Source organism: Micromys minutus (assembly GCF_963924665.1).
Source record: "Micromys minutus genome assembly, chromosome: 1".
Lineage (NCBI taxonomy): Eukaryota > Metazoa > Chordata > Mammalia > Rodentia > Muridae > Micromys > Micromys minutus.
Genome location: NC_137969.1, coordinates 92783125 through 92802625, shown reverse-complemented (window position 1 = coordinate 92802625; position 19501 = coordinate 92783125). Strand labels below are relative to the sequence as shown.

The window sequence follows — 19501 nt, the reverse complement described above, 5'->3', positions numbered from 1 at the left end:
TATGTCTACCCTTTCATTTCTGATTTTGCTAATTTGCATACTGTCTTTCTGCAACCTCTAGTTAGTCTGGCTAAGGGTTTATCAATCTTGTTGATTTTTTCAAAGAGCCAGCTCCTGGTTTTGTTGATTCTTTGTATACTTTTTGTTTCTACTTGTTTGATTTCAGCTCTGAGTTTATTTCATGTGTGTACTCCTCTTGGGTGTATCTGCTTCTTTTTGTTCTAGAGCTTTCAGGTGTGCTGTCAAGCTCCTAGTGTATACTCTCCAGTTTCTTTTTGGAGGCACTTAGAGCTATGAGTTTTTCTCTTAGCACTGCTTTCATTGCATCCCATAAGTTTGGGTATGTTGTGCCTTCATTTTTGTTAAAGTCTAAAAAATACTTAATTTCTTTCTTTATGTCTTCCTTGACGAAGTTATTATTGAGTGGAACATTGTTCAGCTTCCATGTGTATGTGAGGTTTTTTGTTGTTGTTGTTGTTGTTTTTGTTGTTATTGAAGACCATCCTTAGTCCATGGTGATCTGATAGGATGCATGAGATTATTACTATCTTCTTATATCTATTGAGACCTATTTTGTGACTGACTATGTGGTCAATTTTGGAGAAGGTACTGTGAGGTGCTGAGAAGAAGGTATATTCTTTTATTTTAGGATGAAATGTTTTATAGATGTCTGTTAAATCCATTTTGTTCATAACTTTGTTAGTCTCACTGTGTCTCTGTTCAGTCTCTCCTTCAATGATCTGTCTGTCCATTGATACAAGTGGGTGTTGAAGTCTCCCACTATTACTGTGTGTAGTGCAATATATGCTTTGAGCTTTAGTAGAGTTTCTTTTATAAATGTGGGTACTCTTGTATTTAGAGCATAGATGTTCGGGATTGAGAGTTTATCTTAACAGGTTTTTTTATGGCAAGTAAAAAGTGTCCTTTTTTATCTTTTTTGATAACTTTTGGTTGAAAAATATATTTTATTCAATATTAGAATGGCTACTCCAGCTTGTTTCTTGGGACCATTTGCTTGAACAGTTGTTTCTCAGCCTTTTACTCTGAGGTAGTATCTGTCTTTGTTGGTGAGATGAGTTCCTATATGCAGCAAAAAGCTGGATCCTGTTTACCTATGCAGTCTGATATGTCTTTTTATTGGGGAATTGAGGCCATTGATGTTAAGAAATATTAAGGAATAGTGATTGTTGTTTCCTGTTATTTTTGTTGTTAGAGGTAGAATTATGTTTATGTGGTTTTCTTCTTTTGGGTTTGTTGCAAGAATATTATTTTTTTGCTTTTCCTAGGGTGATGTTTCTCTCCTTGTTTTTCATATGTTATCCTGTGTAGGGCTGGGTTTGTGGATAGATATTGTGTAAATTTGCTTTTGTCCTGGAATATCTTGGGTTCTCCATTTATGGTAATTGAGAGTTTTGATGCATATACTAACCTGGGCTGGCATTTGTGTTCTCTTAGGGTCTGTATGACATCTGTCAAGGATCTTCTAGTTTTCATATTCACTGTTGAGAAGCTTGGAGTGATTCTGATCAGTCTGCTTTTATATGTTACTTGTTCTTTTTCTCTTACTGCTTTTAGTATTCTTTGTTTTGAACATTTGGTGTTTTGACTATTATGTGTCAGGAGGAATTTCTCCTCTGGTTCAATCTATTTGGAGTTCTGTAGATCTCTTCTATGTTTATAGTCATCTCCTTCTTTAGGTTATGGAAGTTTTCTTTTATGATTTTGTTGAAGATATTTAGTGGGCCTTTTAGTTAGTAGTCTTCACTCTCTTCTACACCTATTATCCTTAGGTTTGGTCTTCTCATTGTGTACTGGGTTTCCTGGATGTTTTAGGTTAGGAGCTTTCTGATTTTTTGCATTGTCTATGACTGTTGTGTCAATATTTTCTATGTTGTCTTCTGCCCCTGAGATTCTCTCTTCCATCTCTTGGATTCTGTTGTTGATGTTTACAGCTATGACTGCTGATCTCTTTCCTAGGTTTTCTATCTCCAGGGTTATCTCCTTTTGTGATTTCTTTACTGTTTCTATTTCTGTTTTTCAATTCCTTCACCTATTTGGTTGTGTTTTCCTGTAGCTCTTTGGGTGACTTTTGTGTTTCCTCTTTAAGGATTTCTACTTGTTTACATGTGTTCTCCTGTAATTCTTTAAGGGAGTTATTCATGCAATTCTAGGGGACCTTTATCATCATCCTGAAGTATGATTTTAAGAAAAAATCTTGTTTTTCTGGTGTGTTGGGATATCACTACATGCTGTGGTGGGAGAACTGGGTTCTGATATTGCCAGGTTGTCTTGGTTTCCATTGCTTAGGTTCTTGTACTTGTCTCTTGCCATCTTGCTATCTGTGATGCTAGGTGATCTTGTTGTCTCTGACTGGAGCTTGTCTCACCTGTGGGTCTGTAGGGAAATTGCTCCTGGGTGTTTAGCTCTCTGTGGGCAGGCTGGGAGTTCCAGTGGTGGTAAACCAGCTCTGGCTCTGGGCACAGCTGAGTGCCGCAACAGTATGTTCCCAGGTACCACCAGCGCAACCTGTGTCCCAGATAGTCAGTGGAGGGGAAGTGGAGACTCAGCTGTGGGCCTGGGAGCGAGAGCCTCCTGAGGCTCTTCTGAGTGCTCAGCAGTCTGTGGACAGGCTGTGAGTCCTGATGGCAGTGGCCCAGCTCTTCTTCATCTTCTACTGGACTGGAACCTCCTTTTTTTTTTTTTTTATTTAAGACTATCTCAATATATGAATATATGTAGCCCATTAGATATTATTGAACCTTGAGGTGATTCTCCTGCCACAGCATCTTAAGTGCTGGCATTCAAGGTGTGTACCACTATTAGTTAATCAGGGTTCTCTAGAGAGCAAAACCAGCCAAGTTGTATGCTAGCTAGTTCTGTCCACTTCACACAAGCTTAGACATACCTGAGAAGAGGGACTTTCCTTCTTCCTGGGAAGAGGCTAAAGCATTGCTGATCCAAAGGTCCTATTTTATCAGGCCAATTCTGGCTGTGGTATAGTCACAGGGACAAAAGATCCTAAGGCAGGGATGTTGTCTTTATTTCCATGACTCTGCTGACAGAACACTGAGAAATCTGAGGTCATCATACCAGCGGCTTTGAGCTGTACAGAAACGCTAGGAGCCTAGCAGCTATGGCTGAGCCTGGGGAATCTGGGCTGAGTAGATTAGAGTGAGTTTGAGTCAGTACTGGGTTGGGCTCCATTGCCTGCCCCACTGTGGGATAGTGACTTTACTTGCCAACCGGGGAAGAGGAACTCTATGTGCTTTATCTTGGACACATGTAAATGAGATGATAACCTTCTTTGCAAGGCTGGGTAGAGCAAGTGAAGGAGGAGCTCAGTGTGAGGCAGTCATGCTATCAGTGTGTGTCCTTGGGAAAGGTGAGCAGGAGGGGATACTGGACTAAGGAAACAGCTGCTCAAGTAGAACTTGGTTTGATCACCACATGAAAGCCCAGCAGGAGAGCCATACGAGTAACCCCAGCACTCAGGAAGCAGAGGGAGGATCCCTGGAGCCTAGGAAATCAGTTAATGAGTCTCAGGTAATGAGACTCTGTCTCTGAAAATGAGGTGAGGAACACCCAGTGTGTATCTCTGACGTCCACACATGCACATTATATTGATAAAAGGTAAAGCTTGTAGCTCTGGGGCAGTCCTCAGTTACTCTGCCATTGTCATATTGGCAGTTTGAGCCAATACTCATCTAGATAAATGATTAATTAGATATTATTATGTATTTCACCGAGAATTGTACTGGGCTGGTGAATTACAGCAGGTGAAAGCACTTGATGTCCAACCTAACAACCTCAGGTTAATCTCTCAGATCCACTTGGTGGAAGGAAAGGAAGGACCTGACTCTGTAAGCTGATACATTGTCTTCTGACTTTCATGCACGAATGGACCATAGCATGCACACACACACACACACACACACACACACACACACACACACACTCAAAGGGGAGTGGGGCAACAACTAGCAGTAGCCTTTTCTGCTAAACTTAGGTTCCCTGAAACACTGGTTGGCTGTAGCAATTTTCTCTCAAGCTATTCAGAACTATGTTGAGGTTGTTCCATGGGCTAGAACAAGACCCTTGGCACATGGCACATATGCAGCAGATGTGCAGCTCAGTCTCTATGTGGGTCCTTCAAAACTGGAGCAGGAGCTTTCCCTAAAGCTGTAGCCAGACTGTAGAATCCCTTCCCCAGCAGGGCTGCCTTGCCTGGCCTGAGTGGGAGAGGATCTGCCTAATGTGCCAGGGCATGGAGGAATACTTAGGGGGACCACTCTCTCAGAGGAGAAGGGACTAGGGATGGGGGAAGGATTCCGAGGGAGAGGCTGGGAGGGGGCACCATTTGGGATGTAAATAAATAAATATTAAAAAAAAAAAAAAAAAAAAAAGAAAAGAAAAACAAAAACCTGATCATCCCTCTTGCACACAGCCCTTTTAAGAATCATTCACTGCAGTGAGTCACAGGAAAGGAAGATGGAAAGTGGCCATTCCCTATCGAGTATTCAGAGGTAGAGGGGGGGAAGAATGTGCCAGCCCTTCTAGTCCACCCTTTGTAGTGACAGATACATTCCTTACATTAGACCACAGCCAACAAACAGACTGAAGGTTCTGACTCCAGGGACAGGAGCTAATGGTAAGTGTATGGGCATTACTTGGCCACCAGCAGCTTATGGAGGAAAAAGGAAGCTGGTGTGGATGGGGGTGGGGAGCTCAGGACTTCCTCTTGAGATTACTGCAACCCAGCCCCTTATGCCTAAAAGAAGGTTGCTTTCATGTAATTGACTCTAAGATCTTGGGAATTATCCAGGCAGATACTAGCAAGAGGAGGGCTCCTTTCTCCTTCCAAGTTCTCTCTTCCTCTAAGCATATGGATAGTAGACTCCATTTGTTGTTGAAATTTAGAAAAACATTAAGTCTACAAGAAGTTCAAGCTTGTGTTCAAATATGTCTCCATGACACCTCTGCAGAAGTGCATTTTCCCACTCCCCACCCTTACCTCCAACCTCCCCACCTTCCTCACGGGACCCAGGATCTGCAGCTCCTGGAAGCTCCCATCTCCCTTCCTATCCACTCAGCCAGCTGTGACCTGGTACTAAAGCTTGCAGCTTTTGGGCTGAGCTGCTAAATGTGCACACCCCCCCCCCTTCAGCGGGATGGGGCCATGCTGGTTAGACTTCCCTGGAATAAAAGCAGAAATAAATCAAACACTAGCTCCTACTTAAGATCTGATGAAATTCTCCATTTCCTCTCCAAATTGAATTCCTCCCTCAGGAAGGGAGCAGCTTCTGGGAGTCACAAAGACCTCCTTCCTTCTCTGCTGGAGGCATGTTTTAAATTAATGGACACAACACTCTAATCTGGTTGGGTGGGTCAAATGAAGGAGCAATAGAGAGACAATTTTTAGGCTGGGCGTGATACAAGCATCAGGCATCTCGTGCACTTGGCCTCTGCAGAGGAGTCGCCTCCACCATGCTGGGAAAGTGAGGAGAATAGATCTGCGGAGGATTTGAACATCTCAGGTCTGCCTGTCTCATGTGTACTTGCGTGTGTGTGTGTGTGCGCGTGCTCGAGCACGCACACACATACACACACATCCACCTCAGAGAATGTGTGGCAGAAAATCCAAGAGAGGGGATGTTACTTTGAGATTTAAAATGGCAATCTTGCATAACTCTCACTTGGAAGAACAATATATTCAATGATTTATGGTTTAAAAAAAGCAAAACAATAACAACAAAATGTTTACTTTTAGTGTGAAGATGTTAGCAATGTGATTATCTTCTCTGAGGTAGCTGGTCCCTCTTCCAGGGTGTAAGAATTCCAGGGGTTTTGCCAGAAGGGAAGCCTGAGCCAGCTGCTTGGGTCTGCAGAAACAGGACTGGACGGTGCACCTGAGGACCTTGCACACCAAAGTCACGGTAGCCTAGACATCCTGAACGTTCTCTGTTCTGTTGTGCTGTCCATGCTAAGGGACCTGATAATAAGGCGGCGTTGACTGTTGATCCTCAAAGTGGACTGGGGTGTCTTGCTTTCTTTACTAGCTACTGAGGAAAACAGTGCTTTAAAGTCTACTTACCTTAAGAAATTCTGACATTCATTGTAGTTGTCATCCTTCATGCTCCAAGTTTGTTTAACACACTTGAGGGTAGCCACCGAAAGCTCGAAAGCAGGCTGCCACGTGGACACCGATCACCGGGAGAGCTCTGCGTGGTAACAGGGTTATTGTGACATGTTAGACAGCCTTTCTTCACACTTCCTTCCGGGAAGGAAGGGTAGGAAATGGGAACTTCAGATGGAGCCCTACAGATCTGTCCCTAGCCCATCCCAGAGGCACCCTGAGTTCAGGAAGGTGAGGAGAGAAGCATGTCGGGATGGCTGCTCATGGGGAACAAACTGAAAGACGGAAATGAAGTTCACTCCCCACCAGCTACTCTTGTGAATCCCTCCCTCTCTTCGGGAATACTCATCCACATGGTCCTTCATTGGAACAGAGCAGTGGACCCCAGTCAGAGGCAGTCCCCCTACCAGTCCACTCATCCCGTTTTGGACCTTCCTGTCTTGAGCCCAAGTCAGCTGTCTGATCTCTGCCCACATGGCCATGGCTGTCACTGTGACCACTGGACCCTTTCCAAAGATGAGCCTGCTCACACAGTCTGAAGTTACTCTGTTTTGTTTTAGCCAATGGGTGCACTGCTGCCAGCACTATGTCTGGAATGTTATTTACTTGTGCGTTTCTGTGGCTTTTCCTGTAGCATCACACTTGGCGGGGCCAGGAGTCATTCATCTGAGAACACCAGGCTGTGCCATTTGTCTTTCTTGGTAAGGTAAAGGGGAGGCTGGCTCCTGTGCCGGGAGGTTCCCTCCCTGCCCGCCCTCTTACATTTTTGTCTGAGCTAGTAATCTGTTTGACTCTTGGTGCCTGTTGCACCGCACCCCTTTTTCCCCTCAGCGCCTCAACTCTGCTTTTAATATGTGGGGTTTCTGTAGGCTTTCCGGAAAGCCTGTCAGATGCTTTTTCATTTGTGTGCCTGCCCTGTTATTACTTCACATGAAAGCTGTCTATTTTGGCAGCCTTAACTCCCGCGATTGCAATTTAGCTCTCTGAGCTGAATGGGTGATATTGTGCAAGAGAAATATAGGTGGGGTTTTTCTCTGATGGGGGTTTGTGGGGGTGGACCAGAAATGTACATGCTGCTGTCTTGGCTTGTGCGGAGCTGACATGGTGGCAAACAAGTAGGTTTGAAAGGAGGAGCTGATTCCTTGCTTTGGGAGTTCTCACAACCTGCTTGCTTTAATTGATAGATTTGTTCTTAAAGAACAAATTCTTCATTAGGAAGGACATAAACAAGTTCTAGATAAATGCTGAAGGCTGTAGGTTGGAGCAAAGTGAAGATTCTGTCTGTCCTTTCTGACAGCCGCTTCCTCCCACATTGTCTCTGCAGTTTTAATCGTGGTATTTGGAGTCACAGAAGAAACTATGGAAATTGAGATTTGATGAGTCGGCATCTTGTGCCAATCCTTGGGCCATTTGCACCCCTGGAAGTGGTAGTGTCAACCTGTTCACTCTGGGGGGTTCCCCATCACAGGAGTCTGTAAGGGCCCAAGGCTTACATGGAGAGTCTTTGTTTATAGGCTCAGGGCTCTTCTCTGGACTACCCTAGAGTCTCCTCTTTGGTTGTTAACTCCACAGTCAGCTCTAGTGTGAACTGGAAGATGTGGGGTTCTATTCTTTTTGGCTTTTCCTGGCCTTCCTCGTGACTTCCTGATTTGCCTGTGAGCTGCTAGAATTTTTTTTTTGGCTCAACAGCTTCTTTGATCATTCTCGTGACAGTCTGGGCGTCACATTCTCACACCTGTTCTTCTTTTACAGTCCGGGTTTCATAGTAAACGTTTCCACTGCCTTGTATTTTTTTTTTCGGCATAAAACTTGGTGCAGGTTACTTATTACAGGCAACAGAAGCTTGACGTCAAAGATGGCTGCTGGCAGAACAGCAGCCGGGACAGCGGCCAGGAACGTAAACTGCCACTTGGTTTGGGTCTAGAAACATCGCAGCCGCATCTACCCATCATGACCTGGCATGCATTAATAACAGACTCCGTGGGCTAAGACAGCCGCCCCACTGAGTAGCCACAGGGACAGGCGCTAACAGGACTCCATGTGTTTTCTCTCCCATTATCCGCAGCCCACACATCATCTTCCTCTCTCAGAGCACCTTGACAGGCACAAGCCATCTCCGTGGGACCCGTCTATGCCATGAAATTGCTCACGCCTGGTTTGGCCTAGCCATCGGGGCCCGGGACTGGACAGAGGAGTGGCTCAGCGAAGGATTTGCCACTCACTTGGAAGACATATTTTGGGCCAAAGCACAGCAGGTGGGTTCAAAAAATTTCCTTACTCAGAATCAAGTTCTGTTTTCACTCATTCATTCATTATTCATTCATTCATCATTTAGTAGTTATATGCTGACTGCACTAAGCACTATGTTTGCCGAATAAATCACTGTAAAAAGTCTCTTCCCTTCAAGTTCACAATATAGAGATGGAGGGAACAGACAACACAAGAAACAGCAACGTGGTAAGTGTTGTGAAGAGAGTGGAGCTCACACGGAGCAGAGCTGTTGTGACCATGACCATGGAGTCAGAGAAGACCTCTGTTAAGAACATGTTTGAGCAGGGCATGAAGGTGGTCAGACTCCTGCATTACGTAATCCTATGTGTTAAACACATGAGATGTTTTTGTTTTTGTCTTGTCTTGAGATAGGGTCTGGCTTGCAGCACCAGGCAGCCTGGAGCTTATCACATACCAGACTGGATTTAAGCTTACATGAGTATTCTTCCCTGGCTATGGGCTTTTTAAATAAACAGATTCAAATGGTGGTCCATAGTGGGTGTGGCTCATACTGGGTGAGGCTGAGGCCTGAAGATGGGACAGGAGTTGAGGTCAGCTTAGTCTTCATAAGTTCCAGATTAGCCGGGGCTAGATAACAAGACCCTATCTCAACCTCCTTCCCTAAAAAATGAACAAAAATCAGGAGTTGATGTCTTTGGATGAAGGCTAAGGCATGTAACACTATGGATTAGGCGGCGTGACAAGCTAGTGACAAGCTGGTGACAAGCTTGCCTCTGCTCCCCCCCACAGTCAGCTGTTATGTTCAAAAGGAGGTTTAGTGTGGCTGGAACAACAAGCCCTGGTATTTTAGGGAACTCAGTATTTCTAAATTCTTACGTGATGCTCACTAATTCAGTAAAGTGGTTATAAACCAGGGGTAATGGCTCACACTTGTCTTCCCAGTGTGGGAGAGCTTGAGTGTGACTATTGTCACCGCTTCGAAGGAACCCCGGGCCATGCAGTGAGCTCAACACTGGCCTGAACTTGACTGATACCTTGTCACAAGACACAAGACAGCAAATGTTCTATCTAGTGTACAAATCAAGGGCTGAGAATGTAACCCACGGGCCATGCTTTGGCTTATCCTGTAGGTTATGGGTTGAACCTATATGTTCCAGAGCTGAGAATGTCCGCCCAATGGTCTTGTGCCTCTGCTTAGCCCACAGGCCTGGACTCAACCTCTAGGATGATAAGCATGGATCAAGCATTCTTTCACTGCTTCCATTTTAACCTTGACCCTGAGCTCTCCTGAGCCTGGAACTGCAGAACTGTTTCCTACCTCTGTCTTTTTCCTGAGCCTGGGGCCACTCCTTTTCTGCATGGTCTTCATCCTTGCCATCTTGGGCTTCTTGGCACTTTTCTAAAAACTCCCAAGTTTGTTTGTACTGTTTGATTTTGGTTAAGAGTATTCTGCCTGGTGAAATCTTGTGTTTCGGTGGCCCCATCAAACTGATTCACACCTCAAACCTCCCCACACAGCTTTGCTGGACTCTGGAGTCCTGTTGTTTGTGCTGTGTGCCTTCCCTATCCTCACTGCAGAGACAGTGTCATCACACAGTGGTGCTACATGTCACGTGTCCTCTTGTCCTCTACCCACATGCTCCAAAGAAGCTACCCAGTTGTTTGAAATGGCAGCTAGGATCTGAGCTGGACTAGGTTTGAGCCCCAGCTCTCTGGCTCACTGGCTTTCTGAGTACAGGTAGGATATACAGTTTCCTTAGACCTCAGTTTCCCCCTTGGGGTAATAGCTCTAAGAAGGCTCATACTCACAAGTTGGATGGGATAATATGAGTGAGCTTAACACATTCCAGACTCATGGAAGCTGTGTGCGAAATGCCTGTTTGTTTCCACCCAGAGCCCGTTGGCATTCTGCAAGGGGTGAATATCAGTAAAAATGCCCTGACTTAATCTCTCCGCTGGGAGAGTAGTAGTTCCCCATGAAGACAAAGAGACTGGAACCCCCAAGTTCATTTCAGCCACCCCATAGTGTCTCTGACTTCATTTTAAAAAGAAACCCCTCTTTTGTCATGTGCCCTATCTGTTTGGTTCCTGCTTCTGTCCTGATCATCTCCTTACCAAGTGATAGACACAGGCCAACTGCATCTCTCAGCTGTTGGCATGAGATGTGGCCTTTCATGTCCAACCTATGGGACCAGCAGGCAGTGGCTAAGAGAAGCAGTCCATGGAAGGGAAGAGAGAAACCGAAATAAAGAGCAAATGAGCGGCAGGTACTAGGCACATTCAGAGTTAGAATTGGCCAGAAAGCCTTGTGGAGAAGCTGCCTATGGCTGTGGCATTAGGGAAAGCAGAGGCTAGGCTCTCTCTACTATTCCAGTACCCATAGCCTTCTATAGGGGCCACCTCACATCACCTTCCCCCATACACATAGTAACTTCAACACACAAAAATGCCAGTGCCCCTTGGACAGACAGTTTTCTAGAGTCCTCCAGAGGGTTTGGGATGGTTGCTAGAGAACATCCATCATTCTAACCCTGTCCTCCAAGGGCCAGCCTGATAAATATCCCTTTCACCTCTTCCTGTAGGGGAGGGGCATGAGGGCCCAGGGTGGGACTCTCTTCCAGTAGAGAAGAGGGTGACAGAATGCAGTGGTGGTGATGCTTACATGGAGACATGCACTGCAGCACTGAGCCCAAGAGCACAGAAAAGCATGCCAAGAACGAGGAGGAAGCTGTAGCCTCTCAGAGCAGGCGCTGTGGGGAGGAGTTGACCGGCCAGGTTGGGTAGTATATTGCCTCCACTGACTGGACAACATCTACGCCCCTCCCACATCTGTGTTGTTCTGCTTGGGCTGTCATAATCAAACTCCAGAAGTTGTGGCTTAAATAACAGCTCAAGAAGCTGACAGGAAGCCCAAGATTCAGGGACAACAAGATTGCTCTTTTACGGTGACCTCTTGTCCTTGTTGCTGCCTGATGGTTGCCCCCTCAGTTTAGTCTCACACAATCATCCTTCCACTCTTGAGAGGGAGACAGAGCTCTGGCGTCTTCCTCTTATAAAACCCTGAAGGTTCCCCTCTGATAGCTTCGTTTCACCGTAATCACCTTTGGAAGGTCTTGTCTCCAAATACATTCACATAAGCTCAGTCTTTCATGTATGTGCATGTCTTGTGGAGCAGCCTATTGATCTTCCGGCCCCTCTGTAACTCTGCCCTCCTGCCTCGGTGGTCTGTTTCCAGCCTGTCTGTGCCCCTCACCGTTGTCTAAGAACATCACATTCTCTCCAAGCCCGTGGTGCTCTCTCACTCTCTGCTAACTCAGGCATCACCACCCTGGAAGCCTTCTGGCCCCTTGGCTCCCTACTGACAAAGAGCTGCACATTGTCCCCATTGTGACATGAGTGCCTTCATATGGTAGAACAGTATTCCATTCTGACCCAGAGCTTACACGGAGATCTGATGAACACGTTACTAGAGACCAGTGACTCCTAGAAATGTCTTCAGATCCCAAATGTTTCCCCCCTTGAAGGGTACTCCCCTGCCTGCCTTCTCTCATGGAGATCCCAGCCATGTGGCCTTGCAAGTACATCCATGTGACAGTAGCCAACTCTGACTCTGTGAAGCAGTGTGATAGCCTCCCCTGCCTCCAAATTGAGTCCAGACAGTAATACTTTTTTTTTCCTGGATTTATGCAAACAGAGTCATCTGGATTACATTAGCAAGCTCCACTATAAACAGTCCTTAGCAAAATTGAGGGTTGGGAAAAATAAGAGGTAAGTAAGTGGAGGGGCCTTTCCCCTTCCCAGGCAGGGAAGGGAGGCTGGCTGGAATCAAAGGAAAACAGTTCATGGGGAAGACCCCATTTCAGGTGAGTATCCTGGACTGGAGTAGTTTCTAGGACCAGGGAATCAAAAGACAGGGCTGACTGTACCATCAGCCCAGGGGCTATACAGTGTTTACTTGATGCTCCTCAAACAGACTCAAGGGACCCTTTTCCAATGGAAAGCAAGGAGCAGGGTAGGCCCAGTTGTCCCCCACTAAAACAAAGCAGGTCCCTTGCTGAGGAAAACCTGACCAACAAACACATGACTGCTGTTCACATTTTTTTATCTATGTCTCAAGCAGCTACCCCCACAGGAGGCCCTGGAGCAGCAAGAGCTGAGGGCTTGCCTGCGCTGGCGTCGCCTGCAAGATGAGCTTCAGAACTCCCCAGAGGGAATGCAGGTGTTAAGGTAAGGCACCAGTGCTTGTCGCCACCACCCCCCTGCCTCCCCTGATTTTAAAATCAAAAGGGGCTTCGGTTCCTCACCTTCCCAGGGATGCGATTGTTGTCCTTTAAGTCTTTCAGGGTGTGGGTTTTGATAGTTTCCTAGTATCTCTCTATTCAGGGGGCGGGAGAGAGAGAGGGAGGGAGGAGAAATAACTTGCACGAGGTCATTTCTGGCACTAAATTCCTCACTCAAAGTTCTAATAGTCACTTTATGTGGTAACTGGGGACATGAAAAAGGTTAGGGTTCGACAGTAAAGCCAAAGAGGGGCAAATGTGTAAGAAAATATTGACTGCCTCGTGTTTAGTAGTAACAGATGTGCGTGTCAATGGGCCTTTTGTTCAGTTGCTGCCCGGCGGGAAACCGCCTCTGCTCTCTGAACTCTAGCTCCTGGGTGGTGTTCTCAGACTGCAACACAGCACGCACTTGTAGGATTATGTCATGCCTTCTCCCCAGTTCTGTTCTCTCCCCTTTGGTGCTTTTAAGCTACAGATACCTACCTGAAACCTCTTGCCTAGCCACAGGAGCACCAAGGTTGCTACTGCAACAGAAGCACCCATGTAGCCCCTGTTGAGGACAATCTGCAGTCAGTGGGCAGAGTGGCCCATCTAGGAATTACCCCTTTCTCAACCCCCTGTACGTGGCTCCCTGAGGCTACCTTCTCCCTCTGGGCAGGGGCCTGCCTTGGGCACTTCTGCTGTTACTTGCTTCTAAACAAGCACCTGCCCCTTTGTTGGGCCCGAAGCATGCTGGGAGGCAAAGCGAGAGCAGAAACAGCCCAAGCCTGCTAGACCCTAGGGAGCAAGGCTGGCTGGTGCTTTTGTGTAGTACTGCCCTTGCCAGGGCAGGCTCCCTGCCCGCATAGCCTCCCAGGCTGACTCATCCATTGTTTAGGAGAAACAGCTAACAGTGGTGAAGCTCTGCTGTTCCTCTCTGGACCACTGTGCCTCTCTTTCCCCTTAATCAGCCTCTGAGGAGCCAGCCAGTGTGGCTGCTCCCGTAGTGTGAACAAGGGTGCTCGCTTTCGAGGAGCTTCCACTTAGCAGAAACAGTGTGGCATGCCCAAGCTCCTCATAGGTGGTAAACGGCAAGGTAACAGGCTCAACCCATGATTTCTGAGCCAACTGGAGAGCAGCGTCAAGACTGAGCTAAGCATGTGCTTGGTCTGGCGAAGTGAAGAATACAAAGGCTTCGAGGCTGGGAAGAGCTTTGTTGTGCCTTAGGAACAGAAACGGCAGAGCCACGAGTCAAGAGGAGCTTTATCTCACATTCTTCAGAAGCCAGCTAGTCTCTGGTGTGCAGTGATACCGAGTCGACTGCTATTTCCCATGTAGAAGAGAAAAGAGAGAGCAGGGGTGCAGTGCAGAGGGAAGGTCTGGTAGAGCTGTGTGTGTTTGTGTGTCTCTCTGTGTGTGAGTGTGTGTCTGTGTGTGTGAGTGCATGTGTGCATGTGTGTGTATGTGTGCCCACATGTATGTTTGTGTGTGTGTCTGTGTGTGAGTGTGTGTGTGCATGTGTGTGTGTTTGTGTGTGTGTGTGCGCCCACATGTATGTTTGTGTCTGTGTATCTGTGTGTGCCCACATGTATGTTTGTGTGTGTGATATGCACAAACATGTGTGAACGTGTGGATGTGTGTAGAGACACAGCCAGCAGGTGCTTGCTGAATGGTCTATGGAGACAAGGACAGTGAGTACCCAGAATGACTGGGGCTTTGAGTTGGGTGATTGGGTAGATGGTGCTGACATTTAGGTAGATGAAAGAACAGGTTTCAATAAGGATTCTGTTATTGCACATGCTGACTTTGAGATGTTGAGTAAAGATAGGAAATCAGTGGAAGGCAGGAACTCATGGGAAAGAGAGCACTGATCCTGAGCAGTTCTCATGCTCAGGTCACCCAGGAAAGGAAGAAGCAAGCCAAACTGTCACGTGGTCCAGCAAAGGATCTTGGGTAAATAGCTACGCATGTGGGAGAAACTGGGGCATCCCGGTCATAAAAGAAAGTGAAGGTGAGCATGGTTTGTGTTGAATGCCCCTGGGAAGTGTGTGGAGTGGCAGTAGCCTTGGGTTCCATGCTTGCTTCTGGGATGTGGAAGACGGTAGCCAGAGGGAGGTGTGAAGAGGGACTGGCCTGAGCAGAATTGACCATGCTAGCTCAGGAGGCTTCACTGTGGGGGCAACATGGGGTCCTACTACAGTTAAGGACAAGCTGTGTGAACTGCAAATTCTTCATCCCCAGATTCAATTTCTCAAACTAAGAGACCCTCTCCATTCTCTGTTTGCCCCCGATGGCTGCGATTCTTAGTGGCCATGGCCCTTTGGTGTGGGGAAGGGCATCCACATCTTGACAAAATGTCTCCAGTTCATAAATTGAGTGACACTGCCCTTCCTGAAGCCCCTTCTCACCCCTGCCCTCTGTGGAGCCCACTTGCAGAAGTCATCTTTTCCATATCGAGAGGAGTTGGGAATATTTTAGATGTTTCAACTATAAGGTGTTTTGTGGCTTTTGTTTATTTTTCTTTGTCTTAATATTCAGAAACTGTGTTGTCCTAAATTTAGGCTGACTGAAAACAATGCATCTGAAAGGACTGTTTGCAGACAGACACAGAGAACAGTCGTCAGTCGCCTGTACAATGCAGAGGAATTACTTGATTGAGTTCAACTTAGTCCTGTCCCCTGGAGTTCTTCCTAAAATGAGTCCAAAGGACCTCAAGTCACTGAGGAGGAAAACAGAAAGGGCATACAAATCTGTTCTAAGACTGTGCTTTAATATGCAAATGACCCCGAGAAAGAACTCCTTTAGACAACACAGTGATCAGCCTTTTTTGTCAAGCTACTCTACCATCTTGAAAGATGAACGGAGAGCCATGTGAGCCTTAGAGACAAAGGGTGTGCAGTGTCACCACCACCACTCTGTGCCCTGTGTACAGTTGCACTGGGGGAAAAAAAGTCAGAAGACCAAATGTCAAGGGATTTTGTGCGAGCGACACCAATCAGCTCATCAGAGAAAATGGCATTTTGCCGGTTTTACACAGTAGAGTACAAAGAGTGTAAGATTTTATTTTGTCATTACTGCATGCGCACACTCCCATGCCACTGTGCGCTTGACACACCACTTAAAACTGGAGTTAGTAGGAATCTTCTGTCTAAGTTGCCCAGGCTATCCTGGCACTGTGATTCTCTACAGAGCTGGTACTGCCTGCCTGTACCACGTAACCAGCTGCTGGCACCCTCCATATCCCCAGCGCTGGACCATGCATCTCATCCTGTGCATCCTGCACTGAGTGCTGCTTGATTTCACCCAGTGAGCCCTCAACCGGCCTTGCCATGAATTTCAATGGGGCTCCACCAGTTTACTGCACATTCCTCCCTGCCTCTAAGGTGACGTTAGGGATTCTATTGCTAAGTCCGTGGTGATGTATGTGTCAGCTGTTAAGAGTCTTTGCCCTGGCAGAGACAGCAGAGGCTCTCTCACACTCCCACCATTCTGCCAGCCTACACACAGATATGAAGGAACTTCTGCAAGGCTCCCCGCCCCTCAGCTCTCGGTACAGCCGGAACCTTCTCACGTGCTTTTAGCTAAGGTTTTCTGACAGGCCACAAGTGGTGGACAAGCTACAAGGTGTGGTCTGAAGAAACGTCTGTGTTTGTTGTTGTTGTTGCTTGTTTGATTGTGATTTATTACTGCTGCTTATTTTGGGATTAATTCCAAAGTCACCCTTCTGCTAAGAAAGCAGAAGCCGAGCCTCCACAGCTGCTACAGTGCTGGATAGACAGAGGCGTCCTGTCTGCCTTACCCAGAGGCCACAGAAACATCAGCCCTGATAATGGAGTGGGGAGCACATTGTAATTCTGTCCAGAGCGGAAGTGCAAGCCATCTGCAAATGTGCACGGTCCCCCAGTTCCCAGCGTCTAATGTAAAGCCATAGACCATGTTCATTAAAACTCTTCTCATGTAATCCTCTGTTCTCCCGGAGGCTTTCACCTCCCAAATGGTCTTAAAATTGGTATTTCTAATTTCTGAAGAATGTGGCAGTTTTCTCATGGTGTTGTAGACACAAGCCAGCCTGAGAAAGCTCCCCCAGTTCAAGACCCTCTAACGGTTGCTTCTGGTGGATATATACCTTCCTGATGCCCCTCCCTTCTCTAGGGTCCTTCCCATCAGTGGCTTCTTCCTCCCTGGTTCTAGGCCAGCCTCATCCTCCCTCCTCTCTCTTGCCTCTGTCTTCAGGCTACCTCAGAAGTGCTGCATTCTTCCTAGGACTAAGATTATAGGTGATCAAAGGGAGCAAATATGTTTTGTTTGTTTGGGCAGACATTGTTCTGGGGCCCCCTGCCCAGAGTGAACCTGTTCCGGGTCCTCCTCCACGAGCACAAGCACGTTGCTCCATTGCCTCTGTCTTCAATTACCCGCACAAACACTCTTTCCCCTCGCCCTTAGCAGCTCACCTTTCTTACTTTGGCTCCTCATTCAGTCACCTGCCTCCCCTGTCAGGAGCACCGGGCTGTCTGGAGTCTGCATGCTACTCCTTCAGAAACAGAGAAGGCTTGGCCCCTAAGCCCTGTACCCGGGTTCCACCGTATTCTGTAACCGTCCTTCCATCTTTCCGTTATTTTCTTCCTCTACTCCTCGGCTCTCCCTGGCACCATTGGGAAATCCCGGGAACTTCTGTCTTTGGCTTCCATGCCAGAAGCAAGGCTTCTTCCTGCTGCTGCCGCCCCTGCCCCAATCTCCTTTTCAGTTTTATCAAAGCTGCTTTTTGTCCCACATTTGGTGTTCCTGGGGGTGGGGTTGTGCGGGGAGTACAGTCCCAATTAGTTAAGGATCTTCCAGAGTGATTTTATCCAAAATCAGTCTTAGGATTTCTCCACATGAAGACTCAGAAATTAGATTATGTCAGGCTTATTAGAAAATATTCTTATGAAGGGAAAATGGAAGAGAAAGTGAGAGGAGATAGCTACACAAGGAGCTGAGCTCTCAGGCAACTCATACACCATCCCCCTGGAGGCAGCAACAGCCCCCGTGGGCTTTTCCCATTAGAGCAAAGCGCAGGTGTACCTGTCATGTTCAGACAAATGCATTTTCCAAGGTGTTTCTGGGGACAGGCTCAAGCAAATGAGTGCCTGCCTATTCTCTGACACAGTGTCATGGAGTGAGTGAGAGAGCTGGTGTGTGTGGCAGAGACAGTTGAGAGCCGCCGAGTCCCTACCCTGTCGTGGTTGGAGGCTCCTGTGACTCCATTACCAGCACACTCATCTCACTGTTTATTACTCCAGAGGTAAATGCTAAGCTACCCACTGGCATCACTTCCTGGCTCCCTATGTCACACACACTGGCTGTGCCATAAAATGCATCTGCTTACCTATTAGGGCAGAACTCAGGTCTACACACTCCTCCAGGGTGGGACCCTCAGAGATCCACATTCTCCCTCCTCCCTTCCTTCCTCCCCTGGGATATCCAACCTCCCACCCCTTCCCTCCTTTCCTGGGAGTTCCATCCTCCTCTCATTCCTTCATCTCCTGAGAGCTTCATCCTCCCCCCTTCCCTCCCCTCTTGGAACACCCACCCCCTGCAACTGCCCGTTCTACTACAGAATCATCCCATCAGTAGACTCTTCTTTCCCCTTGAGTCCTCTGTGTTTAGAAACCTTTCATCTGGTTGCCCACCTCCTCCCTTTGCATGCTGAGTGCAGTTGTAGGACCTTGCCCAAGATATGCGAACCTTCTTCCTTCAGACCATCAGCCCTGCCCTGTGTCAATGCTGCTGGAGAGCCTCCTTTAAAATGCTTTGTGACTGTCTTCCCCGCTCTTAAAATCCTCCAAAAGCTTCCTCCCACCACCATGAAGAGCCCAGGCTCCTTGCATGTGAGGACCACAGGCCTCAGCACAAGGCATCTGTGTTCTCAGTCTTCCTACTTGCTGTCCTTTGTTCTACTCCGGCTACTCGGGTATCTCACCATTCTGTGTGAGTCACTTCAGACAAGAGTGAGTCACCCAGGATGCAGTGACCTCAGGAACAGAAAGTTGCCTTTTTTACAATAGAAGCTAGAATTCTAAGCTGCAAACATTGACAGGTTTGCTTCTCCTCAAACCCCTTTCTTTGGGGCATAGATGGCCGCCTCTTGACTGTTCTTGTGATATTTTGCCTGCATGTACTTGTCCTTGGCATTTCTCTCTATGTTCAAATCTCTCAGATTAGGACTCATAGTGATAGCTGTGCTCTGACCACCTTGAAGGGTTATTTTTCCAAATACAGTCCTGTTCTCAGGCACCGGATGCTTCAGTACACACACCACGAGGCTCACAATTCCACTCTTAGCCCCAGCCGTTTGTCTAGCAAACTGTCCGGTCTTACCTCTGTGCCATTTTCCACGTTGCCTGCATCAGAACACCTTCTGCTTGCTGCATTTTTCCACATCATCATGACTCAGTACAAATACCCTCACCTTCCAAAGGAGTCTCAATATCTGCTCTCAGATAAACTAGTGTCTCTCCTCTCTTCCGCTAGAGCTTCTAGAGATAACTTTATCTACATCTTACGTGTTATTTGATCTTTATTCTGAGGGTGAGTCATATGAATGGACAGCATTTTGTTTCTGACCCTCAAAGGCAGAAACTGTCTATGCCCTTCATCCATCTTTCTCTAATGACCCACCAGCCTTTGGCAATGCAGGACTATGCCTGGCTTATGTCTCTTTACGTTCAGTACATAGAGTTGAGTGAGTGGCTGCTCCGTGCCTGTTGAACAAATGAATGTTGTAGATATGATCTCTGTCCCTACAGCCTTTGTAACTTATTTGATGGGCTGATTACATATTACAAGAGAACAAGTGAGTGCTAGACTATGTCCTCAAGGGTGGTGGGAAGGCTGAGAA

General features: G+C 47.0%; 1 protein-coding gene across 1 annotated transcript in view; it reads left to right on the top strand.

Moving 5' to 3' along the window:
- The window catches only part of AOPEP (aminopeptidase O (putative)), a gene marked incomplete at its 5' end in the record, with an annotated part of 246495 nt that overhangs the window by 112971 nt on the left and 114023 nt on the right, over positions 1–19501 (top strand). Inside the window, 2 exons of the mRNA XM_080931953.1 lie at positions 8199–8388; positions 12486–12592. Coding sequence (XP_080788079.1) covers positions 8199–8388; positions 12486–12592 — 297 coding nt within the window. The remainder of the gene's footprint in view (positions 1–8198; positions 8389–12485; positions 12593–19501) is intronic.